A 21741-nucleotide genomic window follows, 5' to 3' on the forward strand; every position below is an offset into this window, starting at 1 on the left:
GCTTAATTTTAAACAGGCTGTAGTGCTGATACAGAGTATTATGAATACTGGTATAGATATTCAAAGGCATAAGAAGAAAAGAGAAGTGAGAATGTTGCATGAGATATATGTGATTCCTCAGATCTAACTAATGGAATCTAACTACCAGACTAGGAAAAAAAAAATAGTCGAGTCTGGAAAGTAAGTGTGAGTCCCAAACATTTCCAGATTATTCCAGATAAGAAAGATCAAACAGTGAGAAACTAGACTTACTAAGTGCTTCATAAGTAGCAGTATTTTGTCATATTTATTATTATCCTTCATCAGAATACATCAGATAGATGATAGCAATGATAAAATGTGGATAATATGATCAAATGATCTGTTAAGGACTTTAAAAGCTGCTTTTTGAACCAACAAATTATTTATGGAGACCGCAGGACATCTAGCCAGTAATGCATTATAGTAATCCAAGTCCTCGTAACTTTGCAATACTTTTAAGATGAAGAATGTTGTTCTGTAAACACTGGAATATGGTTCCACATGCAGTACCCTACTGAGGAAAAATTGTCCCTAAAATAATGACCTATGATCATAAATAGCACAGTAAATCAGTATTTTTATATTTTTATAATTGTATATAGCCTACATAGTTTTGGGTACATCACCGCTGTGCCCAGGTATATGGGTAACTGTATTAAGTTTAAATTAAAATTGTAGTCTGTTAAATTAAATTATTATAGTAATTGGTAAAAGCAAGTATCAGTTTGTCCAACAGGGGGAGTGTTTGGGAGAACTAAGGGTTGTGATTTATAGTTAATTTCTATCAATTTCTATTTAAATCTATTTAATGATGCCAGTGGCACAGAGATGATACTCTTTACTTTAAACGAATTAATTGGGGTTTTGCTGACTAATTTAATAGTTCTTTCACTACTCTATGCAACTTCATATCATAAGCTTTAGTATAGCAACCTGTGAGGGCCTAAGTTATGTTTGTGAAATCATCAGTACCTGTTGGTTTTCAACGAACAAATATTGATTACAAAATCTACAGATATTCTATGTGATCTGTACAATGTGTGGGGAATGCCATGCCATTAATTAAAGTACAGTAGTCAACATTTGAAGTGGATCAAAAAAGTTAATCAAAGATCGGTATTGTTTTGATTTTAGGACAACTTTGATGAAAGGTTCAAATGTTGAACATCCACTTCAAATGTTGACTACTATATTTCCATGCCCACTTATGACTGCAATATATTTTCCACAAAATAGACTACGGTCGGTCACCGTATCAGTGAGAAGACTTCCTCTTTCTGTGGCGTGGATAAGCTGCAATGTGGACCAGACTTTGTGCCATTTCATTGCTGTGCGAGCCTAGGCAAGCCCTGCAATAAAATAATAATAAAAGTGAATGTCAGTCTCATGCTGCAGGCTACGTATTCAAAATGAATGGATGGACAGTTAAAACATCAATTGGAAAACAGGTGGCAACACAGTCTGGTGCATAAGCAGCTGGGAGTGATGTGAAGAGAAGCAGATTCAAGAAAACTGAGATTTCTACAATGAGAAATTAATAGCAGAGTCAAAAGTTGTAGAGTTTGGAAAAAAGTCTCAGTTGGCTGAAATATCCAATCCTGCTTTCATCTATATGGAGACTAGGTTTAATACGCATGAGGGGTTATTAAGAGGCTGCAATGGCAAAGTGAAAGCACCAGCCCTCCTTTAAAGGTTCTCCCGCCTTTACTGTTCCATCAAATTACACCTGCCCTGCCAAGCATGTCTGAGCTACGTAGTTAATAAAAGTCTGCCGAGAGTCACCCACTGCACAGCGAGCGTGTGAGGTCGAGATTGTTGCCATGGAAACGTGAGATAGCAAGCACCTGTTCCTTCCCTGGAGAGAGGCGACCGAGCCCTGTCCTCTAGGGAAGGTGTGGCGATTCCTTGGAGTGTCACCGACTGCCAGATTCAACCCAACACAAAGAGCCGCGTCTGATTCAACCACTGAGCTCCTGATGGCGCTGGTACTCGTGCTTACCATGCAAGACTTGAAACTGGGAGAACTTGGCAGTAGTAGCTTATAACACCAATCAGCCAAATGGGAATAAATCAGAAACAAACATGTCAGGTTATAATGCAAACACACCAGGCCAGAAATATACTATGCAAGTACACAAAAGTGACCCTGGACCACAAAACCAGTCTCAAGTGTCAATATGTCAAAGTTAAAATTTATACGAATCTGAAAGCTGAATAAATACGCTTTCCATTGATGTATGGTTTGTTAGGAGGACAATATATGGTCAAGATACAACTACTTGAAAATCTGGAATCTGAGGGTGCAAAAAAATCTAAATATTGAGAAAATCACCTTTAAAGTTGTGCAAATGAAGTTCTTAGCAATGCATATTACTAATCAAAAATTAAGTTTTGATATATTTACGTCAGGAAATTTACAAAATATCTTCATGGAACACGATCTTTACTTAATATACTAATGATTTTTGGCATAAAAGAAAAATCTATAATTTTGACCCATACAATGTATTTTTGGCTATTGCTACAAATATAACCCAGCGACTTAAGACTGGTTTCGTGGTGGAGGGTCACAATGTGAATGCTTGGTCAACACATTGCATGATGCTGATTGTTCGGGTTTGGTGGTAAACTTTCAGGTGGAGTTACTTTCAGATGTGAAACATATTTTTCTTACCTTATTCTGGAAGGCGTTCGCCTGCCTAGCTATAGCAATGCCATCAAGGGTGTAATTCCCAGGTAACACACATACTGATACATTACATTCCTTGAATGCTAAATGAATAATGTATGGTTAACTCCATTAACCTCGTCAAAGATCAAGTCATGACATCCAAACCTGGAATATGGTTCGAACGCAATCGAAAACAATCATTTTTGTGTTAAGCTGCAGCACATCACAATAACATTCAAAGCTATAAGAGAGCAAATGACTTGTAGTCACACACGGTTGAATGGAGATGAAATGTATATTTGCTCTGTTGTATCTCATACAGCACTCTGCTCAGGTTTTGCTACCAGTCTTATCATGAGTCTTAAATATGAAATCTTCCACATTCAGTACCATTATGTAGTTCTGTTTACATAATTTCAGTTGCCTTTTGCATTCCAAATATTAATGTGTTAATAATTAATCATTTTGCCTCATTGTTTAATAACCAACCATTGCCTAAGTGCTATGAAAAGAAAAACAATGATTCCAACTTAAGAGAGGACAGCTTATGTCTCAGGTCAGTGTGAAATGCTGTTTTTAATTCTGTAGTCTAACATGCTTGCAGGAATGCTACAATTCTCAACAACAAAACAAATATTTTTAGGTCGGAAATTGATTGAATCACAACTGCTTTGCTAAAAAGTGAGGTGATTTAGAGCAGAGGCATTTGTGGCGTCAGCTGAAAGAGATGGCAAAATGATTATGCTTTGATAAAAATGAAGACAAATTGCTTTTCTTTGGAATAACATGCCCGACGAGACCAGGAAATGTTCATTAAGAAGCCCATTTGGATTTCAGTGCTTCTCAAGCATAAACATCACAAATAACAAGCTACTAAATGCTGGCTATTAAATCTGCTTCTGGAAATGATCAGTCATGATTGATGTTGCATGAATGTCTCTCACGACTGTCGTTTTAATATTATGCCAGGATCTGCAGGCCCATCCCAAACAGATGTTTTTGAATGTTATGCAAATCATTGCAGCTTTAGCACCTTGAGTAGGTGTAAGGTCCTGTTTTACCATGGTCTATCTTCACGGCCTGAAGGATGACAAACAGCTTTGAAAAATATATAGTCTTCCAGAATGTGATGCTGGGGGTATGTGAGATAGACGTCGGTTCAGTTTAATAAATAATGTTAGTAAGTTCAATATTATTTAAATAATCAAATATGCATAATGCATGCTGTGCTGTTACTGTAGTAGTCTACTGATTATATCAAAAGGAAGCAATTCAAGTTCTGATTTTTAATACAGAAATAATCTCAGTAGCAATCATTGAAAAAAAGAAAGTATTATATACATATAAAAATTCTGTCTCTTGTAATGGTAATAAAGTCTGAACCTAAAATCACTGGACTGGAGAGAAAAGATCAGTGCAAGACCTTTAATTCAACAGGGCATCCCCGAGAAAAGAGTTGATCTATGTCCAGCCAACAAATGTAAATATAAAAACCAATAACTCATCATAAAAAGTGGATATTGCCATCATTTTACATTGATACAAAAAATACATAAGTACATGCATGGCAGTTTGAATAGTTTTTTTTTTTTTTTTTTTTTTTTGCAGAAGAAATTAACTAAGCCAGTGCTTCCAAACCTGTCCTGGAGGACCCCTGCATCTTTTGTATGTCTCCCTTATCTAACACACCTGATTCCACTCATCAGCTCATTAGTACAGACTCCAAGAACTAAACTTGGTGTGTCTGATTAAGGAGACATACAACATGTGCAGGGCAGGGGTCCTCCAGGACAGGTTTGGGAAGCACTGAACTAAGCTATAAAAAAATAACATTACCATTTGTTCTGACATCAGGTTACTCTGTAATTTCAGATTTCATCAGAAAAAAAAACAGACTCCCTCCACAGCCCCATCCATTGTGCTTTTATAAAAAAGAAAATATGAATTCTAAACGTATGCACTTAATGTTCTTGATTCATGCGTCACTGGACAACATTATAGCAACACACCAGCATATATGAAAGACGTAACAGGGTTGATGCTTGCAAAATCCAGTTAACTTCCTATCCGAGGGAAAAGAATGCATGTCACTGCAAACCTCTACAGTTATATATGTATTCATGCAAAGCTAGAGTCTGATCATTGTGTGCCAGTCGTGCAAGCCAGTTCTCCAAATGTGTCTCATCACACATCGGAGTTGAGGCTGAGGTTGGCTAGCCGCGGGTCAGAGTTGATCTCGTATCTGTAATGGTATCCCTCCATATGATCTCTGCATGCGTCACGGATATTGTACATCCACCTCTTGATCCCTTTCCTGTTAAGGTAAAGGACCAGAAGGAAGATGACCCCAATGAGGGCAAGAACCATCCCCAAGAACACATAGGAGGGCTCCAGCGCACGGTCCATCGCATCCCCAGCGTTGCTCCAGCACGACAGCTGCGACTGTTCCAGGTGTAAAAGTGGGAAATTTTTTAGTTCTGCCGGGCCAGTGCAGGTTAGGTTTAATCTGTCTACCACAAACTGATGTCTCTCCAACCAAACCAACATGTCCTCAATATTGCAATCACAGCGCCAGGGGTTTCCCGCGAGTCTGACTCGCAAATCAGGGATCGAACTGAACTTCTCCAGGGTCACGTTGGGCAGGACTTTCAACGCGTTGTCTCGTAAGTCCAACTCTTTAAGTGCCTGATTGCATAACGTGTCATTCCTGATTGTAACGAGGGAGTTGTTCCTCAAATCCAAAACAGTGAGGTCCGACAAACCCGTGAACATGCCTTCTGGAAGGAGCACCAGGTCATTACTGGACAAATCAAGATGAGAAACCTTCGGCAGGCTGTGTTTGAACAGATCTGCGAACACACCGACGTAGGAGTAATTGTATAAGGATTTGCTGAGGTTTAGAGCCTCAATCTTGTTGTCTCGAGGTAAAGCCTCAACGCTGAACTGTGAAATCCTGTTGTTGCTGAGGTCAAGCAAACGCAGACTTGGCAAGTTTTTAAACACCATGGAGTCTAATTCCTCCACTTGGCTTCCAGACACATAAAGGTGTGTTAAATGTTCCAGCGGCCTGGGGAAGGATTCATTGTTCAGATTGCTTATATCATTACCGCTGATGTTAAGCTCGGTGATGTTTTCTGGAAGGGGCTGTGGGATGGATCTGAAGTTTTGGCTAACACAGTTCACCACCGTGGTTTCACACAAACACTGGGCAGGACATGAAGATAAGGACGAGCAGGAACACGTCAGGAAGAGTAAAACACAGAGAGTCAGGTTACACATGTTCCTTTGTTTACTCTGAAGTTGAAGCAAATGCAGTAATCCCAAATGGGACATTATGAAGCTATGTAAATCAAACCGCGGGAAAATATTTCTTTCCACAGAGATGAAAGCAACGTGCTCGCGCTTCTCAAACAACCGTTTAACGTAAAATCTCACATCTTTTCCTTTGTTCTATCATTCAGGATACCTCCTTGGACTTCAAACGCATTGATTTTAACTCCTTTTAACTTTTAACGATCCAAAATGCATTTATTCTGATTCCGTCACTTTATGCGTTTGTATCGTCCCTTCTTTTTCACATCCAGAATTCAAAAACGAGTTTCTTCAGAAGTAGTTTCTCCCAATCCTTCGACTCCGAATCCTGTCTAAAAAGTCCGAGGTATTATTAAAGTCCCTGATATTTTAAAAAGACAAACCTGTACTCGTGTGACTCGCCGTGTCTTGTTTTGTGTGGCGCTCGGGGCTCAGCATCTCACCGTCCCGCTGCGCTTGCTGTAATGACTCCCCCCGCCGCTCGCCGGATCCACACCGAGCGCCGTTCACTGGACTGTACCATCACGAGCAAACAGGGGGCGCCAGGGACCACACACGAGCCAGCAAAATCCAGCAGAGTTTTCCAAATAGTACATTCTTTTAGGGGAACGTGCAGATAAATAAACTAGTAGTTACACATTCTGGATATAAAACATTATAAACACGACACAACCAATAAATACGAGTGTCAAGCTTTTATTATGCATTAAAAAAAATGTTTCTGAGTATTTTTTTATAATTACTTTTGCAAGAGTAAATTAAAGTAATCGAAATAACTTTATTTATTTATTTACAAACGGGCATACAAATTATTTTTTAGTTATTCCACTCGGATTCATTGTCATTAACACAAGCGATCTATCTATCTATCTATCTATCTATGATAATATGATTCATGTGACTCTTGTGTTCGGTATGCCCCGTAAGCCCCGCCCCCAGTGCGCTGACGCAAGAGAGGGGACTCCCTTGCCAACTCGCCATGACACTAGCAACCAGCTTACAGTGTAGTCTGTCAACGAGATATGCGCAAAATCATAACTAACTGGAATGTTTACAATAAAATAAGACATGTTTGTGTCAGAAGCGCAAACTGTGAAGCCCTTTTTACACCCCGAGCGGTCCAATGACAAATAACGATACAGGACTGCGAGTTGAACTGTCCAATGACGTGTAAGGAGGATACGTGTCTGACGGACCAATCAGAATTCGTGTTACTCAAGCGTCTGCACTTCTCGGTCTTACTTAACCGACGAACTCTACTGCAACATATCTGCTGCAAAACATCAAGGTTTGCTTTAAAGATGTGTCTGTGGATCTGCCGCTCAGGGGACAACACACACATGGCCCTTTCTTTCATCTAGCGTCAGGTGAGCGCGCGGTGTCAGTCTGGCAGTGTGTCAGTGTGGGTCATAAACATGATGACGAGGATGTGACAGCTCTCTCTCGCGCTTTACTGTGTCCTGACCGCGACACGTGCGTGTGTTAATGGACTCGTTATTCCCACTGAACATCACTGGATCACAGAGTGTCAGTGTGAAGTCCTGACTGGCGTTACATTAAAGGAGAGAGAGCTTGTGGTCTCCAGATGGTCTGGACTGAATCATTTGCTCAGTTATTTGGGATGTAAACACATTTATGATCAGTAATACCCAAAAAACCAGTGAGACTGAAGGATGAAGCCATATTCAGCTGAAGGTGGAGGGTTCTGGACTGGCATAAAGTTGGCTTGACGTTGGACGTTCGATATTCGCAAATCTAGGGACCGTCTCTAAAGTTACATGCGAAACTACTATACACTTCTCTAACGTCAATAGCATGCAAGGAGAATGATTTACAGTCATGAAAACCACTGTTAACTGTTCATCCAGGTGTCAACTATAATGCACACCTTTTTGTATTTTTTGATAGTTATTAAAATAAACTGTAAATCATATGGAAAACAGTTGCTACTTTTCATTACCAAATGGACTTAAACATAAATTTAAAGCTCAAAACCATTTGAACAGAATGACTCACATTCATTAAACATACTGTAAAGTGTTCATCTAGGTGTCAGCTATAATGCACACCATACATATATATATTTATAATTAATCAATTAAACTGTAAATCAAATGTAAAATATTGCTACTTTTTATTACCGAATGCACTTAAATGCAGATTTGAAGCTCAATAGCATTTGAACAGAATGATTCACTTTCAGAAAACATACTGTAAAGTGTTCAACTAGGTGTCAGCTATAATGCACACCGTTCATATTTTTCATAATTATTCAAATAAACTGTAAATCATATGTAAAATATTGCTTATATGGCATATTTACGTTTAAGCCCATTCGGTAATGAAAAGTAGCAATATTTTACATATGATTTACAGTTTAATTGATTAATTATATATATATATATATATATATATATATATATATATATATATATATATATATAATGTATGTATGGTGTGCATTATAGCTGACACCTAGATGAACACTTTACAGTATGTTTAATGAATGTGAGTCATTCTGTTCAAATGCTTTTGAGCTTTAAATTTATGTTTAAGTCCATTTGGTAATGAAAAGTAGCAATATTTTACATATGATTTACAGTTTATTTGAATAATTATGAAAAATATAAAAGGTGTGCATTATAGTTGACACCTGGATGAACAGTTAAGAGTTGTTTTCATGACTGTTAGTCATTCTCCTTGTATGCTATTGACGTTAGAGAAGTGTATAGTAGTTTCGCATGTAACTTTAGAGACGGTCCCTAGATTTGCGAATATCGAACGTCCAACGTCAAGCCCACTTTATGCCAGCGGTATACGGAAGGTGCAGCAGTATGAGAACTTTGTTTTGATATTTTTGTTATGAACTTGCAGGTTTGAAGGTGACGTTAAACACTGACTTGGAAACTCTTTTATTCTAAACTTTTGTTTGTTTATTTATTTCACTAATCACTACTGAAGAAGTTTTATTACTACTTTTCTAATGCCATTGTTGTATATATTTAATGTTTTGCCTCAGACCCAATCTTAAAATATGACCATCCATTTGATATTTATTATATTTTATATTTTTTTATTTTTATTTTAAAACTATGATAATCTCAACAAAGTCCACTGTTGAATATTGTTAGCAGATAAACTGTTGAGCAAAAAAAAAAAAAAAGCATTCATAACTAAAGAAAAAAACCCATATGTGCTATGTATAATTTTACATAAGACATAACTAATCTGAGTGCTTTATGTGGTTTTCAGCCTAGTCTAGTCATTGTATGATCTGGTGAGTTTTGCAGTTTAGTTGCCATGTTGGTGGTATTGTTGTATTGTGAAGTTGATATCAATCTGACGCCATTCTTTCTTTTCAGGCACCTTTTGCAATTATGGAGGCTTAAACGGTGGAGCGTTTTGGGGGGAAGGAGTCTTTCCCCTCAGAGTTGATGGACTCTTGAATGGACAGGATTTGCCTTTTGTAAAATACTATATATATAGATAGATAGATCACACAGTTAACTTATTTTTTTGAGAGAACTGGAATACATTTGTATGTTTTTGTACAGCGAAATGAGTATTTTCTTTGATGCTAATGATCGTGCCAGGGGTTTTGTGGGTTGTGTTGTTGACGTGGAGGGATGAGATGAGCTAGATCTTCGCTCTCGGGGCCGCTAGGGTGCCGTGGAACCTCAACACAGGCACAATTCTAGCGCCCTGAATTCACAGGAAGGCTAAACCTGTTCCCTATTTATTTTTGTTTTCTTTAATTTATTGCAGTTATTTGAGAAATTAATTTCTATGTTAGTCTGAGAAGTTAAAGCACAAGCTTGTGGGTGTTTTGGATGTTTTGGGGTTGTAACTTAGCGAAGCTAAAATGAGTCTGGGAAGTCCTGACTGCACACTGAAGTGCCGCTCTGTGAGGCACGCAGAGGAAGTGATCGCGGCTTTGACCAGTGGCTCGGAGGGCCGTCTGCGTGGCTTCCTGTCTGTCCACTGTCACAATGCAGCTACCCTGCGGGATGAGTTCGGGCGCACCGCTCTGCACCTCGCAGCCTCTCTGGGAAAGCGTGACCTGCTTCAGTGGCTGCTGGACAGCAAACACGCCGACATGCTGGCGAAGGACAAGGAGTCTGGGTGGACCGCACTGCACCGCAGCGCCTTCTACGGGCAAATTCACTGCCTCATGGGGCTCATCAAGGTGAGCACTGCTTCATTAATACGAGTGTGTCACTCACTGCTGCCAATACTAATATTACAAAAATACAGTAATATTGCGAAATATTATTATAATTTAAAATAAGTGTTTTCTATATGAATTTACTGTAAAATGTATTTTATTCCTGTGACGGAAAGCTGAATTTTCAGCATCATAACTCCAGTCTTCAGTGTCACATGATCTTCAGAAATCATTCTGATATTCTGATTTGCAGCTCAAGAAACATTTCTGATTATTATCAATGTTGAAAACTGATTAATATTTTCGGGGAATCTGTGCTACAGTATCATTCAGATGTTTGAGGTAAGGAAAAATGTATTAAGAAATTAGTAATTTTATTCAGAAAGGATGCATTAAACTGATCAAAAGTGACAGTAAAGACGTTTGTAAAGTTTCAAAAGATTTATATTTCAGTTAAATGCTGTTCTTTTGAAACTTCTATTCATCAAAAAAAAAAAAAAAAATTTAAAACATCAAATAAATGCAGCCTTGATGAAGTGAAATGATGTGCATAAAATTGCAGTTTATTTTGGTGTTTCTAGTACCTAGAAAAGCCCTATATAAATGTAACAAATTATTATTATTATTATTATTATTATTATAGAGGCACAGAAACTGCACACTCAGGGTTGCCAGGTCACAACAAAACCCATCCAATTGCTGCTCAAAACTAGCCCAATGGCGTTTCGAGCTGGGTCCCCCGAAAAAAAAAAAAAAAAAAGTCACATTATGGGGGGTAAAAATGTTTTTTTTTTTTGGCAAGGTTCCCCTGGTAAAATTTGCATTGCAGAGGCTTAATGTCACGTTATTGGGGTCACTTCAGCCCACGGACATGAAAAACAACCCGCGGCTACAGTGTTAAAGTAGCTCGATTCCACAGGAAAACCACAGATTGGCAACACTGTGCACACTTCACCTTTTAAAATGAACTTTAAACAAACAGTTTGCTTTTTTCCCATCCAAAACTGGAATGGTCATATTAGTGATAATCCACGTCTGTTAATTTGGGCAGAGTGGTTATTATATTCATGGGCCAGTAATCTCAAAATACGGTAATAATGCCTGATTAATTGGCCTGCGTGATACATGAGTCAGTTACCGTTGAGAGTTACAACAGATTTCTGTGGAATGTGAGTCACCAGAACAGCTGGATCTCTTCCTCCCCGTTCCAGTGGTTTATTGGTTTGTATGACTTTCTTTAATTGTGTTTATATGTTCGTGTTCCAGCGTGGAGGAGCACTGTCCATCCAGGACAAGGAGGGTCTTACTGCCCTAGACCTCACCATGAAGGACCGGCCAGCTCACGTTGTGTTCAGAAACACTGGTAATCAACACGGACTCATTTCCTTATTCATATTTATGAATGTGCCAGTGCTAAAGAAGTATTCATGATAATTATTAAAGTCATTCGCCTTCATGCTCCAAGTTTGAATACGTGTACATGTGAATGAATAACTGTCTGAGTCAAATGAGGGTTTTTAATGACATGAAGGCTTAAACCTTAAATCACTGAAACCAATCAGTCCACTAGTTTAGTCTGCCATCACCATTTCTGGATCCAAACACACTATCAGATTCCAGCAGAAAACGGTGCTTATATACACTCACGCTGTGCTGCTAGACACCATATTGAGGTTAACTGGGTGATGATTGAATGCTCGCTTGGAGAGTAGAGACTTGGACCTGTAAACAGTATTTGTTACCGCACAACTTAACAAACACAAGCACATATAGCTCACTTTGTTTGATCTGATCTCATCGCAGACCCTACTGAAGTGTACACTTGGGGAAGCAACACAAATTTTAGTCTGGGACACGGAAACCAGGAGAGCAGACACCATCCTGAGATCGTGGACCTGTTTTCAAGGTCTCGGACGTATGTGAAGCAGGTAAATGTCCTTCAGTGTTACTAAAGTTTTGAAAAAGGCAGTTTTTTATTTTTTTTCTCTGTGCATGTAGTATTTTCTGTTTCTTTTTAAAGTTTATTTTAATCAATCATTTTTGTTCCTTTTTTTTTAATCAATTCAATCAACGTTATTATTATTATTATTATTATTATTATTATTATTATTATTATTATTATTATTATTATTATTATTATTTATAAAGATGGGTGCACATATGTTTTTCAGCCTGGTTCTCATAAGAGCACCTGGATATTTGGTTTGGTCCTCACTTGGCACATAGTGATGCATTAAATATCACTATAAAAAAAAAATCTAAAACTGTGATAATATTAATGTACTTTTTTTTTTAAATAAATAAATAAAACAATAAATGAAATAATAAAGTGTGAGGATATTATATTTTAAAATAAAAAGAGTGTTCAGTAAAAATAATTACTTTTTAGTAAGTATATTTTTTATATGAATTTTCATATTTTTTTAAATATTATATTTGAAAATAAAAAAGGAGTATTCAATAAAAAAAAATTTTTTTTAGTGAGTATAGTTTTTATTTTTTATGAATTTTCATCATTTTACAAATTAAAATCCGCAAGCTTTTATTTTGCCGGGTTGCTAGCAAGCAAGTATATGCGCCGCTGGGTTTAGCGCTGCCAATTGAAGAGTGAATTAAGCTTTGAAAACAGCAGCGAATTGCCTAGATTTACGCTTTCAGTTCTAATAAAGATCTTAGTATGACAGTATTACAGTTTGTCAATCTAAAATGTTAATTGTGAATAAGAAAGGGATAATGCATGGCTAGCTGTGCATAAAATAATTTTAATGCAAGACATGAAGGCCAAGGTTGCTTCCTCGAAGTACATTAAAATCGTTTAATGCACAGTTAACCATGCATTATCCCGCTTATACCATGGTCATTTGCCAGCATAAACAAGTTAAACTGTTAAGGATGTTTGCAGCACAAAATGTTACCAAAATGGTAAAAATTATGGTTATTTTCGTCAGTCACAGCTCGTTAGCTCTAGGATTCTACCCGGTTTATATCAGACACAGGGATGAAATACTTCGGTAAGATCACATTTATTTGAATGAATTATAGCATTTATTTAAATTAATTATCTCTTTTATCAATTAGTTACCTGTGTAGCGTGTCTCTCTACAAACAGTGAAGCTCTCTCTCTCTCTCTCTCTCTCTCTCTGTGGGTTGTGTGCTTAAATTAAAGCAGAGCATTAATATAGAACGGTGATTAAACTAAATGGTTTTAATGCACACCTGCCAGCCAATCAGAATCCAGTATTCTGACAGACCATGGTATAACAGCTGTTATGAGCGCTCTGAACTTAAGGTGCGTTCATGACATGTCATGTCGTAATTACTGTACCAACTTGAAAAAGTTTTAGAAAGTGTAATAATGACACATTTGCAATTTTGCATATATAGCAGCTGTTACTTGTATTGTGCTTTACAGCTGCCAGTAACATTCTTTCACACGGGTTCATTTTGTTGACTGTCGCTATAAGAAACAGATAATCGCCAGTCCATGGACGTAAACAGCAACGATGTTGTCATTGTCATCTCGGAATTATGGTAAATACGGCACGGCATAAACACAGCTTTATTTACACAGCGCATTTTTTATTTCGGTTGCGCATGCGCAAATGCGTACCACTTATGGTGCACCCCTGTTTATAAAGCACTTAAAAAGTGTACCAAAGTACTAGAAATGCAAAAAAACTACAATACAGTAAAATACAGTAAGATAAAAAGAAAATCATATTAAAGATATGAAGAATAAAATAACCACCCAGATCTAATAAACACTTAAGCCATTCCAGCACTGAGGGACAGCAACCAAGAATAGAGCGCTTTTACTGCAGGTTTTTTATCTTCAAAAGCTTATTTAATATTTCTGACGCAGTCACTCTCAAACTTCTCTGCATCATTATACATCTATATGGATTATTTTCTGCTGATGAGGCACATAGTGTTATGAAATCCTCATCCGCAATGCAATTCCCAGAGGTTTGTGTGAGGGCCTAAAACTCCCCAGGGTTACGTGTGACAACAAGAGAGGAGGGTAAAAACAGAGGACCTGCGAGGGTTGCCTTGATAACAGGCTCCTCACAGGGAACCTCCTTCAAAACAAAAACCTCCAAGGGTCCATGCAAACCATCCCAGGAAACTGGGACCTCTTTGTTACTCTGTAAATTGTTCTTGAGAATGCCCTCGAGGATGAAAACTATGTTCTTGTTGATGAAGAGAAGCTCTTTGTGTTGGAACTCATGCGGCTAAGGTGAGCGTCGCTGCTTTGGCATACCTGACCCTGAAAGATGCCAGCTTCATGTTTTAACGCTGTATAAGTTTCCATTTTTCCACGGTCATAGCGGGGACTCATTTGCATTTTGGATGGATAACCAACATGTGCTCATGTGGATGGGAAATGTGATCCAGTAGCGTTGCATGATCCCATTGTCAGCCTTTCACTTGGGATTTGGGCATTTTTGAAAGGAGAAGCCCCATGTGGTTAAGGGGTGATCAAAATGAGTGCATTAAGCCAAAAATGTCAGCCGTTTAAGATGATGGAGATGCATCTTACCCTTGAGAAGACACTTCAGCAATGCATTTCATTTTTCATTCAGTCCGTGTGTTTACTTACATTCGGCTAATTAATTTCTGAAGTGCAGGGCAGTCCTTTAATTTTGCACTGCTCATTGTGATGCCGGATCTTGTTTCCTGACCCTTTCATCGGCTCTCCAATGCCCCCTTACATGGAAACAGAGCGCATTGTGACCCGCCACGCTGTTCTGCAGATGCTTTTGGTTAAATATTAAAATATTAATTCAGGGATAACAGCAGCAGATTAAATAAGCGCTGCGAATGCATGCGGATGGCAGCCAGTGAGAGCGGCTGCCCATCAGCGCAGAGTTTGGACTCTTTACAGAACATCTCTTGCTTCTGTTTCAGTCTTGAGGAGTGTGTTAAATTAGTGATGATGTTGACCTTGGCACCCCTGCTCCGCTGTTTTCGACTCCGAGCCAATCCAGAGCTGGCATGCTTTGCAGAGAAAGGGCAAAGCTGTCATGGCTAAAAGTCAAGCCCTCGTGATGAGCAGAATGCAGCTGGTATGTTCTGGCCTGCTGTTATTCTGTCCAGGTCTCAGTTCTTAATCAACCGATAATCTCCAATGATATTATATTTACAGTGGCCTTTTAAAGTTTTTGCTACACTTAATGATGTTTAAATGTAATTGCGTTAGATGTTTTTGCAAAAATGACCCAGAAATTTTTTAAAAAGCTCATCGTTCTGAAAAGCAAGGTGTGCTCTGATTGGCCAGCTATATAGTGCATTGTGATTGGCTGAATGCCTCAAGTGTATGACGGAAATGTTACGCCCCTTAACATACTGTAATGGCATCTCACAGCACAATGAGGCAAAACCAATAAAACCCATTATAAACGAGGCATTTGTTGCATCCAGTGGGGACATAATTACTGATTATAATGACTTATACTGTCTTTTTACACATTGCGTATCACGCTGCGTGAACAAAACCATGTCTGCATTTGTGATCGGAAAAACGACAAACAACAAGCGCTACTCTACACTGCTTAAAACGTGCGTTTGAATCATCAGTGGCAAATTCTTTAAATATGAAAACATACTTACAGGCTGTGAGTCAGAAGTGCCAGACTGACCCACTTTATAGAAACAGACACCGGCATTGTGGGCTATTCTCTCAGGAAACAGTCCTCGTCCACCATAAAATGCACTGCACACATATGAATATTTGGGTTGAACTGTTCCAGAACAGTGTTGAAATACAACTTAACCACTGATTACTAGTTGTGTCCTCTTTTGGAAGAACAAACAAAGTAGTTTCGCTTTCACAATGAAACACACAGCGTTCCCACACAGTGACGTAGAGATGTGGAGGCGTGTTAGAACAAGCAATTTTAGGGGGGTGTGGTTGACTATTAACTTTTATAAAGAATATCTCCTTGGATTTGAGACTTTAGTCTTTGCAACTTTACAGATCTTCTTTATTCACCAAGAGCTTGTAACACTCCAAAGAGAAAGGAAAAATTGAAATTGCATCATCTGACCACTTTAAGCAGTGATGCAATTAATCAAAAGTGACAGTAAAGACATTTATAATTTTACAAAACTTTACTGTTTCAAATAAACTGTTTATTTGAATTTTCTAGTCATCAAAGAAAAATTATCCTGTTTTTCACAAAAAACTGTTTTCAACATTTGTAATAATAATCTTGTTTCTTGAGCAGCAAATCAGCATATTAGAATGATTTCTGAAGGATCACGTGACACTGAAGACTGGAATATGAAAATAAACAGTTATTTAAAATTGTACTGTTTACTGTATTCTTTATTTAAAATGACTAGATAAATGCATATTATTATACAGGTTGTTATGCAAATATAGACAATCATTGATGCTGTTTTACCTTAGCACATGCTACTAAAAATTGACAAATGTAAGAAAATTATTGAATTTAAAATTGTCAGTCTGTTCTATTATTCTAAACTTTGTTTTACTTTTAAAAAAGTGCATTTATTGTTTTAGAATTTCAAACCAAACATGGTTCTATTTTTGAATTGTTTTGCTGAAAGAGAGAGCTTGTGCTATACATAAGTGTGGCTTTAGTGTGCAAATATCGGTAAGATGACGGTCTATCTTCATTAACATGGTCTTGAATGATGATGGTAACATTGTTGTGTGTTTGTGTCTGTTAGTGGTGTTGTGTAAGTTCCACTCAGTCTTCCTGACCCAGAAGGGTCAGGTGTACACATGTGGACATGGACAGGGTGGACGACTCGGACATGGTGATGAACAGACATATCTGGTGAGACGCTTTTGTGTCGATTGATGCATATATTTCTACATCTGCTGTCTTTCTAAGACTTGGTATCCACATTCGTATCAAAGGTTCCCCGGATGGTGGAGGGGCTTTTGTCCCATCACTGCTCTCAGATCGCAGCGGCCCGAGATCACACTGTTGTTCTGACAGAAGAAGGGTATGTCTACACCTTTGGGCTCAACACTCACCATCAGCTGGGCCTGGCACCTCCTCCTGCTTCCAGCCAAGTTCCCAAACAGGTCGGACAGCCTGGATTTATCCATGACACATGGTATCTCGAAACTAGTGATGTATCAAAATAAAAATTCTGGGTCAAGTCAAGCCACCTTTATTTATATAGCGCTTTTAACAATATAGATTGTGTCAAAGCAGCTTGATAGTATTCAATAGGAAAAATAGTGTGTAATAATGCAAAACATTAAACACTCAATTTTCATCACCTAGCTCAGTTCAGATAGTATCTGTGCATTCAAGTTGATGATATTGCTGGAAATTAAGTGTCTAGGTATAGGTAATTCCATAAATTGCATCTTTTAATGTTATTCTCTGTTGACCACAGGTCACCTCTAAGTCGCTGAAAGGAAGGTCTGTGATTGGTGTTGCAGCTGGCAGGTTCCACACTGTTCTTTGGACTCGAGATGCGGTGTATACCGTAGGATTAAATGGTGGCCAGCTTGGTAAGCTGCTTAAGCACCCAGATCTGTTTATCACATACAAACAAACAGATTGTTTAACTGATCTAAAGTCTCTCAGGTGTTTCACAAATCCTCTTCATGAAATTTCATCAGAGCATCTGCTTAATTTGCCTCTTCCCATATGAAAACTTGTGGTCTAACCATTGTGATACATTCAGGTTACCTGCTGGAGCCCAATGGAGAGAAGTGCGTGACTGTTCCTCGACAGGTGTCCGCTCTGCACCACAAGGATGTGACCATCGCTATGGTGGCAGCCAGCAATGGGGCCACTGTGTGTGTGACCGAAAAGGGAGATCTGTACCTGCTGGCAGATTATCAGTGCAAGAAACTGGCATCCAAGTGAGTGGAGTTAAGAGACTAGGGTTTGCCATTATGTTGTTTCAGCTATCCAGATTTTGTTCAACCACACAACTGACTTTTCTCAACCATCTAAAATATTGTTGTAGTCTTTCTGAAATGCCTGAGTCTGTCCGTCTGTCACCAAAATGATTTTGTATAATTACCTCCCAGAAGTGTCTCACATGATTGAGTTCCCAAACATCAGTCATCCAAATGCAAGATAACACGACAGCATTTGTTACTGCAAATTTCATTTGCATGCTCTGAGGCACAATTAATTTAATATGCAGGAAACAAGAGTCACAGGTTTCCCCGGCTGAAGCAACTCTTTATTATTGTATTACTGATACTTTTGTGCTAATTTCCCAAGAAATGCTGGTTTTGTTCTCTTGAACACATGAGATGGAAACTGCTTTAGTCGCAAATGTTTAATGCAATATTCCAATTTTTCACAAGTTTAATTCACAGCTTTAAATTGAAACTTAACTATTGTTAACACTGTCCTTGTGTTGTCCTCCAGACAGCTGAACCTGAAGAAAGTTCTAGTGAGCGGTGGTAGTTTGGATCATCGTATCAATCCTCAGCTTCTGCATGATGGTGGAGGAGAGAAGCTGGTGATTTTGGCTCTAGATGAAGCTGGAAGGGTGAGCGATATATGACACCGAACTGAACTTCAATCTCTTGAGTACACATGCAAAAATATTGCCCAAAAATACCTTGTGTAACAAAATTTACGATAAACTTGGATTAAAGTCCAAAGCGGTCTGTTCCCATAGTCAGCTGAGCTGTCCTAATCATACAAATACACCTGATTCTCATGAAAAATGCTCATGAAGTTGTTACGATCCCTGTTTTAAAATCTGTTGTTTTACTGAAAGAGCAAGTCTATCACTCAAGTCAAATCAAGCTGAAGATGCTCAAGTGAACGCACCATCAGTCTCAAATTAATATCAATATAGCTTCCAAAAAGCAAAATATCTAGCTTTCCTCTGTAGCTGTAAAAGCTTTTCTAAAATAATTTCATCTGAAGTGCTTACGTTAATCATAGTTTAACAAATTGAAATGACTTGGCATAAATTCAGTACAATCCATCATCCACTTTCATCTGAACTTGAATAAGTATAGAGATCTTTGTGGTCTATATAACAGTGAAAACTAATGCTGTGTTTTCTAATATTATCACCTAAAGTAAAAGAACAACAAAGGGCCTGAGACAGAGCCTTGTGGCACACCATATTTTGCAGTAGTTAGGTCAGGCAGATTTTCATTTACACAAATTCAGTGGTAGTGATCTGACAGGTAGGATTTAAACCAAGCTAGGGACTAGTGACTGGCCACAGTTGCCAACATGATTCTTTAGCCTGTGTAAAAGAATGTTTGAACTATAGTATCCAAAGCAGAACTTTGGTACTAGCATCAGATGACAGAAATAAGTTGTTTGTTACTCTGACAAGTGCTAAGTAGTAATTGGCCACTAAATTATCACGTTTCCAAACAGTGTTTCATTTTTATTGCTGCCTTTTTTTACTCCCTCATAATACACTGTGATGTACAGCTGGTTATAATGTCTGCTTGACCAAGATGTTCAGTCTTGTAGGTCAGTACGTGCCTGATAAAAGCCTATCAGTTGGAACAGCCCACTTAGTGGAATGGGGTCCAAGTTGGATTTAGTCATGCTTAATGATTTTGCATTTTTACAGCGTCAATACCAGTGTGTTTTCATATCTGTATATTTTAAAACATGGTTTTTCTATAATGAAAGCTGCTTGTGCTGGTATTGATGCTGGCATTTAATTTGCAAAGCACATATACCTAAATACCTGGTAATATGCCAGAGTTATATCTTTACAGCTTGTCAGTCCATCTGTTTAATAAATGCCTGCTTTAGCAAACACCATCATTTTTGCTTTTGCTCATAAGGGATTTAAACAAACCCTGGTACCTCTGATCACGTGACTTGTTTGATTGATAAGAGGTGCATTATTGCTTTTCTGAGAAGTATGACTTAAGATTTTCTTTGACGTGGAATTGTGGAATCCAGTCATGAAAATGGAATTTACTGTATAATGTACGGTCTCATGAAATTTGGCATATTTTGGATTATTAAATGAAAAGTAGGGCAGTATTATTAATCAAATAGTGATACGCATTAGTGTCTACAGCGCAAAAAGACTATTTAGGAAAAGGAATTATGTTTTGATTACGTTTCAGGATTAATTGTTAATGTTTTACGTCTTGATTCGATTACCACCATTTTTTTTATAGTAAATTTGTATTTAATTATAACTAAACATTCAGCTGAGCCCTGTTATTGTAAAAATATTATTAATTATTAAGTGGGTACAGTGTGAATTATGAATAAAGTTGTGACATTAACTGTGATTATTAAAATGTAATTAAACCTAAAAAGGAACCCAGAAATATTAAAACATAAAAATAAATCAGAATATTGGGAAAAAATAAAACTACTTTCATAGAGCCTTATAAATGTCTTTTTTTTTTTTTAACTTTTAAATAGTTTTTGTTAAATTGTATAAATTTCATGATTTTAATTATTTAAACATGATTTTATTTACTAAAATTCTATTTAACCATTATAATGAAATCCAGAAAAATGTACAAAAAAATTCAAAATAAATAAAACCGATTTCATAGAGCTTTTTGTCTGTGTGTTTTTGACTTGAGTCTGTAAGGAACCTTGCAACCACTCAGAACACATTAGCAACTGTTTAGATGGTGTTGCATTCATTATATTCATATTCCTGCTTTCTTCTGTCTTTCTCTGATGTTTCAGGTGTTTTGCTGGCGCTCTACGGGCACTTCAGTGAGACAGTGTCGCTGGGCGTACGGCCGGCAGGTCTTCATGTCAGACATCGCCCTGAGTAAGAACAGCATGATGTTTGTCACTCAGGACGGAGAGGGCTTCAGTGGACAGTGGCTGGGCCAGTACAAGAAAGCTGTAGACAAAAAAGGTACTGAGAAGATCAGTTTAACACTTGAAATGTTACAAATAAAACAGGATTTCTAACTAGACCCATTACACATGAATGCTCTGTTGTGTCAGATGGCATAGAGGTGTCCGGTCACCCGGACGGAGGAGGTGTTTATGAACGAATCCGTCTGGAGAAGCTTCCTTACGTCCACAGAGCCGTCAGCATCACCATGGATTCAAAGGGCCGAAATTTTGGAGTGCTGCAAGCCGATCCAAAAACCAGGTGCAGATAATTATGATGACTCAAGGGCACAGATGTGTGTGACTAAATGACTTTTCATTTGTTTGGAATACTGGAATATAACAATTCTGGCTTTCGGTGTCACGGAATAGTTCCAGTTAATTCTGATCAAAGTTGTTTGTTATACAAAGATAAACAAAAATGTTCTTAAAATCAAACAGATTTTTTTTTTTTTTTTTTTTTGTAAATTACCATCAGCAAAACCAGGAAATTACTAAAGTTATGTGTTTTTTTTTTTGTTTTTTTTAAAGACATAAACAAAGTGGAAGTGTGATTTAACCTTCTTAACATATGGGAAAAGACTAAATACTGAATTAGTATCAGCCATGTTACCAGTTGATGAATAAATCTGTCCCTAAATACTGTATTAATTATGTTACAAACTATATTAATTTGTAACCAGCATAGCTGCTGTAAGAGTACTATGACCTGATCTAAAGCCTGATTGAAATTCATTTAAAACTTTATTTTCAGTTAAGAACTG

General features: G+C 37.8%; 2 protein-coding genes across 3 annotated transcripts in view; one reads left to right on the forward strand and one right to left on the reverse strand.

Annotated features, from left to right (window-relative positions):
* Positions 1-4103: 4103 nt before the first annotated feature.
* Positions 4104-6486, reverse strand: tpbgb (trophoblast glycoprotein b). Its single transcript, XM_042740420.1, has one exon. It carries the CDS (start codon positions 6023-6025, stop codon positions 4877-4879), a length of 1149 nt encoding a protein of 382 aa, XP_042596354.1. The 5' UTR covers positions 6026-6486; the 3' UTR covers positions 4104-4876.
* Positions 6487-7191: 705 nt separating this feature from the next.
* The window catches only part of LOC109106365 (inhibitor of Bruton tyrosine kinase-like), a 30341-nt gene continuing 15791 nt past the window's right edge, over positions 7192-21741 (forward strand). Inside the window, exons 1-11 of one of the 2 annotated variants that reach the window (XM_042740418.1) lie at positions 7192-7371; positions 9367-10190; positions 11436-11532; positions 11973-12097; positions 16865-16975; positions 17059-17229; positions 17550-17667; positions 17844-18024; positions 18545-18668; positions 20819-20996; positions 21089-21239. In XM_042740418.1, the coding sequence (XP_042596352.1) occupies positions 9867-10190; positions 11436-11532; positions 11973-12097; positions 16865-16975; positions 17059-17229; positions 17550-17667; positions 17844-18024; positions 18545-18668; positions 20819-20996; positions 21089-21239 (1580 nt within the window). In that variant the 5' untranslated portion in view covers positions 7192-7371; positions 9367-9866. Of the gene's footprint in view, positions 7372-8808; positions 8887-9366; positions 10191-11435; positions 11533-11972; positions 12098-16864; positions 16976-17058; positions 17230-17549; positions 17668-17843; positions 18025-18544; positions 18669-20818; positions 20997-21088; positions 21240-21741 lie in introns of those variants that run through there. The other variant, XM_042740419.1, reaches the window with a different exon arrangement.

Source organism: Cyprinus carpio, chromosome B16 (assembly GCF_018340385.1).
Source record: "Cyprinus carpio isolate SPL01 chromosome B16, ASM1834038v1, whole genome shotgun sequence".
Taxonomy (NCBI): Eukaryota; Metazoa; Chordata; class Actinopteri; order Cypriniformes; family Cyprinidae; genus Cyprinus; species Cyprinus carpio.